The following is an 11,435-nucleotide window of genomic DNA, read 5'->3' on the forward strand; positions in this document are numbered from 1 at the left end:
TGTAGGTAATACAAATTGGTCTTGGCTTCTTGAACTTTGGTTAAATGTTCTTAGACCTCTAGTCTAAAAGAATACTGTATAAGATGGTTCACTATGGTATTATCAGTTAATATGGTACAACATTTAAGAGATATTAGCTCTGGTTTCTGTGTATTATTTTTATATCTATAAATCTTTTTGTTAAAACTGAAATTTCAAGATTTCAGAAGTTTTAAGATTAAATCATTTTTTTTTTATTTACCACTGTTGAGCTCTTGTGGGAACTTTTGTTGATCTGTTCTTTTTCTTATAGACGGAGAATACAAAAAACTTCTTGAAGAAATAAATATGCTTGATGTTAAGGCTGCTGGACCATTTCTGGATGGTTGTAAGGTAATATGTCTTCAGGGTATCAATTTATTGATCATCAAATTACATTGATGAATATATTACTCTTAGAGACTAGGTTATAAATTTTTTCATTACTTAAATCAAAATTTAACAAGAATAAATAAATCCTATTTTTTAGCACTTTGTCCGCAGGGGTTCCCCTGGTAAACCATGTAAATGCACGATTTTTTTTTTTTTTATTTTAATTTAAATGAGCATTAAAAAAATGTAATAATTAGCCAAATAAAGTTTAAATACCTTCTTTTTAAAAAAAAAAATCACGACACATTGTCACCCATATTTACTACTGAATCTATGTATGCAAGAAGCTGATACATGAATGTTTTGCGGGTTTTATAACTGAATTACTGAATAAGGGCTCCAGAAAGTTATTTTATTTCACCACATATTTCTATAAAACATTTAACCACCATCGCTGCCTTTAAAAAAAAGTGTTTTCTTTAAGAAATGGGATATTTTTTTTTTCTTGTTTCCAGTAGTATCTATACATAGTATAGATACCAGATACACAGTATATATTATAGATACCAGTAGTATCTATAATACATATCTATCTGCATTACCAATTAAATTTTTTTTTTGGAGTATTGCCCATTTATACATATCTCACGGATCTGTATATCTGGCACCGTCAGCAAAATATCCATTGTAAATGCCGACTATACAGATGATTTGTGTTTACTATAAATATCATTATTTCATCTATATTTTATATTGAATTGGTTTAAATAGAATATAAACACGTTAGTAGTTTAAATTAAATTTATTACAACTATATAATGATGGAAAAAAGTGCAACATATTACAAAAACAGAAACAATTAATACAGAACTTTTCCTTGGTATTGGTTTCATTTTTGCGTCCAGACTTTCGTTTTGATGGACCAGCTTCAATATTCATGGTTGAAAATATATAACAATTTAATAGCGAAAAAAACACAAAAATAAAAACGTTTTTATAAAATGCCATTAAATACGTTTTAAATGAATATTCTATTACAGGAAACTAGTACAAAAACAACTCTCGCCAGCAGTCACAATAGACTGACGCTTTTATATTGATGTGCGCGATCACGGATCTCTGTATGGGGCACTATGCGCTAGACGCATGATACACGGATCGGTGTAGTAGGCATGCAAAGTGTTAAATAACATCCAAAACAATGTTTAAAAAAAAAATCTAAAACCTTTTGAACGTGTACAAAATATTATTGGAAGTGTGTAAAATAAAAGAATTATAAGTAAATAAATACACCGAAAAATAAATGTGATAATAAGAAAAATTTGAAGGAGTGTTAAAATCCTTAAAGGCGGCAGAACCCAGAATAATCATAACTGGTCAAAGTTAGGACAATACTGAACAAGGTTCTGAACAATCCAAGATGAAATGGTGTAAAAAAAGTGCTGAAAGAAGGTGCTAGAGCTTTTACTAATTACTACTTTCACTAATAGGGTAAATAAAGAGTTTAGGTATTTATTGTGATCTGACCAATGATTGTGCAAACGGCTCAAGATCCTGAAAATGATTGTGTTTACTCTGCCTGCCTTTGCTTATATAACAATATTTTGAGGTAAAGACTTTACCAATTCATAGGTTATATGCTCATGTTACAAAGTGATAATCCAAGGATTTTAGAACTACTGAAGCTGAAATATTTAAAAAATACTGCTCTAAATATGTTTAATCAGTCTGTTTCTGAATATGTAATGTATTTTTGAGTGAACAGCTCAACCAGATTCTATGTCTCAAAATATTCAGACCACCGTTGTCTCACAAGACATTCGTAGTCTGCCTAAAACATCCTTTCATGTACGATCTAACTATGACATCTCGGTGAGTAAAATTTAGAGTTAATCTAAGTTTACAGATAGCTGAATCTGAACTGTAAAACATAGTTCTTATAAAGTTTTACCAATTGTGTGTTTTGAATAGACTTTCTTGATAATATCTCTTATACAAAGGAGCACAATATCACTTATATTTCGAATGAATTAAAGAAAAGAATGTAACGAAAGAGTTCTCGCAAGGTTAAACTGGTATAATAAATTATGTAAAATTTCCTTGAAGCATATTCCCATGTAGAAGTATAATAAATAAATGCTCTTACCTTTCTGAGTCAAGAGAAGAGACCAACTGACAGTATCTGAGGCAAACTTACAATTTTCAACAATTAATAACTTCATTCATTCATCTGTGAATCTCATCTTCTACCTCAAGAATAATAGTTGTACCAATAAAGGGATGATTATAGTACCATGAGGAGCCGAGAGATTTGGCTGAGATAAAAAAATATATAAGATTGGTGTTTCAAAGTTGCTATGTGACAAATTATGATATTACTGCTTTAGCTGGCAAATTTTAATCCGATTCAGCTTTTACCCCTCATAAAATTTAAAGTTTCGACTTTTAAAAAAAATCCAAAGATATGTCACGTGTTATCTCTTCTACTTTTATATGTAAATTTGTCTTTCACATGCAATTTCAGATTTATCTTAGTGGATTTTCACCTCAAGAATGTGAGAAATTGAAACGTTTAATAAATTCAGGTGGTGCTACACTATTTACTTCTTTATCTGACAATCTTTCTCATGTTGTTGTCGGAGATTTTTCAGCTGCAGATGCTAAAGAATTGGCAAATCTTATTGCAAGGTATTACATTCTTTTTAAACCTCTTTATAATTAATATTTATTTATTTATATTATTTTTTAATTGTTGAAAAATGAATTAAATTTTAGTAATCCTTATAATTTAAATAATTAACTTATGGTTACATATCCTAGGTTAGTTTAGTTTTTCTATAAACATTCCATCTTTCTAAAATATCCTATCATTGTAACCTAAAAATCACTAAAATCCGACATAACAGTTATTGATAAAAGCGGCTGAAAATATAGAATTATGTATATATGTATGTATTTTATGCATACATAACTAGCTGCCCTATGTATTATACTGTCCTATCACCAAATAGAATGGCTCACCAGAAAAGGGCTGAGATTTCATTTTTCCCTATATTATTTTTATTGAGCCAAGTTTAATTGAAGTTTGCTGTTAAAGTTTGAATGAGAGTTGTAGAAATGTAGAATGTTTATTACCGTGATGTTCTTAAAATCCAGTCTCATATCCTATTATTAAAATCATTAATCAGTTCAATATAATGAATAAGTAATCGAGAACTTTCTATTAGCAGTTATCATCAACTGCTAATTGTAATTAATAGTTTTGTCCGATATGTGAGAGATTCCTTATGACCTTACATCTTGACATCCTTTCACATTTCTTTACATGGAGACATCCTTTACCAACTTTTCATAGATTCTCTTTCTCCAGATGTACTATATTGTTTTAATTTTTTTTTTTTTTTTTTTTTTTTGTATCATTATTTAATGTTTGATGTATTTTACCTTATTCTGAACAGGCCTCACGTAGTGAAGCTGCAATGGCTAATTCAATGCCTGAAAGAACGTCGTTCTGTTGCTGTGGAAAACTTTTTATGTTTGCAGTCAACACCAGCCCCTCCTGCATCTCCTTTAAGTCACAAGGTATAATAAAACATAAACATGTTGTCAATTTTTTTTTTTTTATATCATTAAAGAAATTGGAATGTCATTCTAAATTGATTTAAAAAAAATCAATCTGAGCTCTTGATACTCATGTCAATACTTTATCAATATGAAGCTCCTTGGACCTAGTACAACGAATTTACAAAAATTGGTATGCAAAAAAAATTACATAAAAGGAAGATTTGAAAAAAAATCTTTTTTGTGATCAATTGTTTCATCCCAATTTACAGGGCTTTATCAGGGCTAAAAAGGGTACAAAGAACTAAAATAATGTAACAAAGTAAGAGAATAGATAACTTGAAATCAAAATAAACCAAGGTATGGCTGAATATGATTTAAAGTATGTGAAAATTTGTATAAATATGGACAAAGTAAATTAAAGAAAATATTAATAAGATGTATAATGAAAGTGGGACAAAACGTAGGCTCACAATAAATAGTTTAATTACTATTCGAGTTCTATGGACTAATGGACCATCTTCTGTTTATATATTACACAGTCAATGAATGATCTTCCAAAAAAACACTTGCTTAAATAATAAGGTACTATTAGTTGACTATTGATCGATATGAGGAGAAGATGGGCTGGCTGCATATGATAAAGATGCACAGATAAATAAAACTTATTCATTTAGACCTGAATTTTGAACCTTCATTGGGGATGAAAAACATGTACAAACTTGGAAATATACATAACAATAAATTAAGTAGATATCGTTGAATTAAATAGATTGTAGTTGATACTAATAGAAGATCGTATTTTAAATATATATATATATATATATATATATTACGATAAATATAAATAACAATAAATATGGTAATAGTAGTTGATACGAATAGAAGATAATTTTATCTTCTATTAGTATCAACTACTATTGATAGAAAGTACCCATATAAACTGAAACATCAATTTGTTAAATTTAATCAGTTATGATCTTTTTATATGAAACCCTTGAAATATTAAATTATTTCTAGGTTTAAAAATAACTGAATGAAGCTTCTATTTTTATTTTTATTTTAGGGATTACAGTTACTAAAATCTCAAAGTGGGACAGAAGAGGTAACTGTAGGAGCAGCTGATCAGAATGAATTAAGGGCTTCAGTTTCTAGAAAACTTTTTGTCAAAGCCAAAAAAGGTAATTGCCTATCAATTTTTTTTTAATTTATCTGTGTAAGTACAAAATTAAACAAACAATATTTGTAGTACTCAGGCATTATTAACCAGTTGTACTTTGATTTCTAAAAGGCATCAAATACTCATAGACTGTCAATATAAGGGTCCTACAGATGGCGTACTTGAAGGTGCAAATGTTAATAAAGTATCATACCAATGCTGAGTCATAGGTTGACTCCTCTTCTGTTCAAGTCAACAATCTGATAATGGTTTAGAACCTTGATTGAGATTCCATCCTCAGTATTCCTCCTGTTTTACTCCTCAGGCTATATAATAAATAAACCTTTCGAACCATGATACAAAATAAGATTCTTCCTCTGTATCCTTTTAACTTCCTTCTCTTCATGTTTAAACCCAATATAGATGATGCAGGTTTGCGAACATTTCCTTTCTTTCAATCAAAGTTGTTTTGTACAACTATGAAAAGGTCTTAATCTACAGCATGGCATTTCCAAATTGCCAAAACTTGGGAAACACATCAACTTATTTTGTGAGAGCAGGGAATTAACTTAATTAGCTTTCTTAATATTTAAATAGTTGTGGTGTTTAGTGTTTAAGGGGGACATGAAAGGAATCAGTGAATTGAGAAATATCATAAATCACTTTTTGGAGGATATCTAAGATTTGATGGATTTCCATTCTTTTGGAGTTGGCATGTGTTTCGTGAGTCTAAACGTTAAAGTCTGATGCCTTTTCACTTTTATAATAGTGGCAAGTTATCGTTAAGTTGAAAAACCTCCTATGTCAGTTATACTAGAGATTTCCCTACTCATGGAGGTACTTAAGGCCTTATCTGCAACTTGGAGTTCTGTTGGAAAATTTTTATTTGAATTGAGATGATGTTAGAAAAGTACTTTTTAGAATTCTCAACTTTTTATCCTACCTATACCATTTTTTTTTCTCATTTCTTAAGGTTTTCAACACCTATACCTATAAATTGATCTATCAGTTTACATCCAACAATGCCTGGACCAATTTCGTAAAATCCCCTCTATCCATTGCCAATTTCCTGACATCAACCAAAGTGACACCTTTGTTCGTTTCCAGATCCAAGATGAGGTTCTCTCACGTATTCCTCGGTCATCCCCTTCTTCGCTTCCCTTATAAATTTTGGAAATCTATTACTATGGCCAAACCAGGATAATTCTTTTTTTAAATATAATATCTATTAGCAGTTCCTATCTTGTCTATTCTCTTATTCTTTTATTTCCTAATCAGCCAAATCTAGTTTTACCAAGAGCTTTCCTCAGGAATTTCATTTTTGTAGCTTGTATACGGCTTTTGAATTTTTTAATACCTGACCAACTTTCAGCTGTATAGGTATAAAAACTTGTTTATGCATCGTCATCTTTGTTTTCAACTCCACTTACTTCCGTTTTGCTGATTATTATGTTAAATCAAACCAAGTCCTAAAAAGTTTAATTCAGAAACAAATTATAAAATGTTCAAAAGGAAAACACAATAGAGAAATTCAGCTGGTCAATTGATTTTAAAATTAAATTAAAAAAAAAATTATAGAAAACAACTGTCCACATTCCATTAGCCCTTCAGCCTACCACATGGGCACACATCACCCAGGACAATACTAAATGACCTACTGGCCACTCTATCATTGCTCATCCTCATAAAATGGCCAAGTCATTTTTATCTTTGTATTTTGATTTAAGGGGAGACTACTGGTCTTATTATGATTTTTTACAGCATTAACTTGGTATGACTCACAAATTTATTTTTGATTAGCCTCAAAATTGAGGAGAATGTTCTATTTCCTGCTGAAATCCCTCCTTCTCACATCCTCTTTCTTGTTCTGGGCATTGTTAATATTGGAGTTAAGGTACTGGAAGCTTCTAACCATTTTAATATGTAAGGCCCTATTTCATAGTAGCTCTGCTTGTTAGTAGTACTCTCGGTTTATAATGCCCCAGTGATTGTTAATTAATTATAATAGTATAATTAATAGTACAATTTTGATTGAAATTAATTAAGGAAATAGTTAGCATTTGCTGAAGCATTAGTTCAGTTAGGGAATTGGATAACTGCTTTTAAACATCTGTCAAATCAAATGTGCAATGCCATACAAATTCATTTAAAATAGATATTTATTTTAAGGAAATTGGTTGACATGTCTTCAATTTGTGATGACAGAACTTCAATGTATAGATTAACTATAAAGTATTTAACACCTCAAAATATACTGATTATTATCCTAGAGTTATTTATTTGCCCATACTGTATATTTAACAATGTTATTATATTAGTTTAAATGAAGAATTTATTTCAGTTCTGAAAACTCCTGAAAAGTCTTTAACTGAGCAAAATTCAGTCGATTTTAGTGCTCTTGAAAGAAGAGCTCAAGAAGAATTGCTTAGAGAAAAAGAAAATGCTTTGAAAAGTAATAGAGAGTTGGTCGATGAAAATCCAAATCAGGCTGCTGTTGCAAAGACTAGTGATGGAATTAGAATTTCTATGGAAGATCAAAGTAACATCTCTGAGCAAAGTACCTTGGAACCATTTTTTCAAGGTTAGTTAGTTTTTCTTTCTTTTTTTTTTTTTTTTTCACTATCACACTGTTCATCTAATATTGCACATGCTACATATTTCAGTTATTAATTTAGATAACAGTGAAAAATTACCAGAGTCCTAATTTGAAACAAATTCACGTTTTTCATAATTGAAATTTAGATCATAAACTTTACTATCTGGAAGCTATAAATTCATTTTAAAAATAAATAAATGCCTAGATTTTAATTAAAATTAATTTTAAAAACTAATCATAATTAGTATTTCTTAGTAAGAATACATATAATCTTCTGTTTATACTCCCTGATGATATAGTAATTGTATATTTTTTAAAATTAAATATTCAAATGTCTATTTTCAGTATTTCACTGTCATGCTTTTTTTATTTAAATTTCCTTAATAATTATAGTTAAGTTCATATAAATACTTAGTTTAATAATTGGATTACCATTATATCAAATATTATGTGTTTAATATTTGATTTTGTTTTTATTTTTATCCTATTTTATTTTTCTAGTTAATTTTACAATATAATCAAGAATGTATGACTACCTCTCATTGATGGATTTATAAATTATTAAATAAACATACTATTGAACAGTTCAAAATAAAATTAATTAATTAATGAACTACCATTTGTAGTATAAATCCTGAATATAAGTATATCCATTGTTTAATTAAAGTACAGGACACCATCAAATTTCATTTTAAAAGAAACATTTACAACTGAATCTTTCTTAATGTTTTTTTAATTGTTAAAATAAAATAATTTTAAATTTAATAAAAATAAAATAAATTCAATAATAAAATAAAATAAGTTAAATTCAAAAATAAAATCCCTGAAAACTATATTAACATTGGGAAAAAAAGTACACAGACTAAACCCATCTGTCCTAAACGACCGGATGAATGTTTGTAAATAATGAAACTTGGTATTGTAGTCGGGTTCCTTCCATTACCGTTACATTTTCTTGCAAATACTACCTATGAATCTGTGAATGTTAACATATAGAAAGCTCCTAGCATCTTAACATGGAAACATAAAGAATTTTTAGAAGAAATTTGAGTTTCATTGGAGTGTAGAAGTCACCCAACAACTATACCGCACATCATTATTTACAAACATTGACATCCTGTCGTTTAGGATAGATGGGTTTAGTCTGTATACTTTTTTTTCTAATTAAATTATTTTTATGCCAACATATCAATTGCTATGCCATTTTCATGTTAAGTTGGTCTTTATCAAGTATAGTGAATGAATTACAAAATATATTCATTTCGGTACAACACAGCAAGGTAAGGGGGATTGGTCTTAAATCTAATATTTATCTCTGTTCTACTGATTGTTGATAAATGACACAATCTATAACAACTACTAATTTCCAATCTGAAATCTGTAAAAACTTTATTTCTTTGCATGATGATGCAAGATTCCACACTACAGCTTAAATTACCAGATGATAAACAACTGGATTTAACTCCCTAAGAATAAATTATTACTAAACTGTCTTATTTGTCTTTCTGATCTCCACTAAATGAAAATTCTGTGGTCATTTTTGAACCTTCCCGAAAGAGAGAAGTAGTTTACAGTTTGAAAATATGTATGGCTTTATTCTAATAATGTTAGAGGTATTAATTATCATTTGACGATGCATTTTCTGGAATATATGACAAATTATTTAGTTAAACATAAGTGTAATTTTTAAAATCAAACTTATAAAAATTGTTTATTACCAGACATATTTTTGTTTTGTCTAAGTCTAAGTGTGCTGAGTTTTTAATTTATTTATCCTTAACCTGAATGATTAATAAATATATATATTTCTATTTTTAACTATTATAAATAATTTCATCATCTTTAAACTATGTTCATATTTCCTGTTCTTCTTTGTAGGGCTTACATTTGAGATTCTTGGCTATGATGAAATTGAGCAAATAAAAGAATCTATAGAAAAAGCTGGTGGTAAGGTTATTTCAAATTATTCAAACGAAATCCCGGACTATACCATTGTTCCTGTTGAAGGGGCTGATCTTAAGCCAACATCTAAGAATGTTGTTTCTATTATATTTGTTGTAAGTTACCTTTTTATAAAATTTTTGTTAGTCATATGAGTTTATTAATTACAATTTAAATTAGAAGTGTGGATATCTGAATTATTCATTACATACCATAACTAATGCCCCAGGTGGCATATTTTCACAATAAATAATATCTTTTAAAAATTTAAACCATTTTATTTCATGACATTTTTTTTTTGCTACCTGTACAATACACAGATTGATCTTGCCAAAATGTCTTTCAGAATTACTGAATATTTTAGTCTTTAAAATTAAAATACCTAAAATTTTCCTCCACCCCAGGCAGCTGACTGCCACACTATACCACTGATCTAAAGTTATGTTTTTTGTTTCGTAATGACTTTAAAGTAAAGTGACAAGCTTTAGAAAATATACAAACATAGCCTACTGAATACAAGATTAAAAATAAAAACAAAATTCAAAATTTGTATACTATCTTTTCTGAGTGGAAATGAATTTCATTAGGACTTAACATAGATTACAAAATATAATAAATTCATTTTTACCAGAAAAATGAGAGTGGTACAATATGTAGTAATGATATTTTAGTGCCTTGATCAATTTTAAAATTAAAGTATTCTTTAGTATTTTCTTTTATTTTGAATAAATTTTTCTTCACCTTATAGTAAGGGGGGAAGGGAATCAGATTAGATTTAATTAATTAGGTAAAAGTTGTAATGAACCAAAATACATGTAAAATGAGATTTATCTGAATGGTTAATAGTACTCTACAGCTTATGCTGATGTAAATATCAACTCTTTATTTATCAATAGATTATTTATTTTTGTAATTAAATGTTGTGTTTTAGGAAGACTGTTATGATCATGATTGTTTAATAAAAGAGTTAGAATATTATCATCGTCCTTTACCTGGTCTCCTCGATACTGAAAAAAAACTTGAAGGAGCAATTTTTGCCTTATCAGGATTTGGTCGTGCTGAAAGAAGGTTGTTAGTATATGTTGCAAGCAATTTAGGAGCTGTGTAAGTAATTATGTTATTTATTGTAGGTATGGTCTTACAACCCCTTTAGACTGTTAAGAACTTCAGCAAGCATGTTTTGGGAGGGAAAACCCATACTACACACACTCAGTTCAGTTCTTAACTGTCAAAATTGGTTGTTGGAACAAACCTTTTGTATGTGTGTATCTAGTTCTATAGTTTTGTGTTCTTTTAGTATTCAGAGCTTAAGTTTAGTTCCAACTTATTTGATTCTTATTAGATTAAAATAAACTGATATTATTTGAAAGTTAAACATTTTAACTGATGCCCTTATAATTCAATTCATAAATAAAATAAATATAAACTTATGATCACAAGGATTGAGCAATAAATGTTACCAAAATAGAATATACTCACCAACAAATCAAAATTATGATGTATTACATTAAAAATGTTTTGCATAATCAGGACTTAATCGTTGAAAATATCCCGTATAAAAACTAAAACACACACTGGAAAAATGTGTTATAATATTGCAGTTATTGTGTTCAGCGATTCTGACCTACAAATTGGATTTTTTTTTTTTTTTTTTCTTTCTTGTAAACCCATTATATTGCCAAAGTTCTGAAATAAAAATGAACAAAAATCAATTTTGGCTTAGTAATTTCATGAGGAAGAACCAATTTCTCAGCGTTTTTTAATTTTTAAACTTTTTCAGCTATAACTTCTCTGTTGAGGAATCTGTTAAACATTATACTGGTTAAG

General features: G+C 28.7%; 1 protein-coding gene across 1 annotated transcript in view; it reads left to right on the forward strand.

Annotated features, from left to right (window-relative positions):
* LOC106685282 (DNA topoisomerase 2-binding protein 1) overlaps positions 1–11,435 on the forward strand; it is a gene marked incomplete in the record, with an annotated part of 41,367 nt that overhangs the window by 12,283 nt on the left and 17,649 nt on the right. Inside the window, 7 exon segments of the mRNA XM_067049192.1 lie at positions 293–372; positions 2,876–3,039; positions 3,810–3,933; positions 4,979–5,093; positions 7,413–7,652; positions 9,546–9,724; positions 10,540–10,712. Coding sequence (XP_066905293.1) covers positions 293–372; positions 2,876–3,039; positions 3,810–3,933; positions 4,979–5,093; positions 7,413–7,652; positions 9,546–9,724; positions 10,540–10,712 — 1,075 coding nt within the window.

Source organism: Halyomorpha halys, unplaced genomic scaffold, assembly GCF_000696795.3.
Source record: "Halyomorpha halys isolate HHAL.00 unplaced genomic scaffold, Hhal_1.1 Scaffold676.1, whole genome shotgun sequence".
In the NCBI taxonomy this organism is placed as follows: Eukaryota; Metazoa; Arthropoda; class Insecta; order Hemiptera; family Pentatomidae; genus Halyomorpha; species Halyomorpha halys.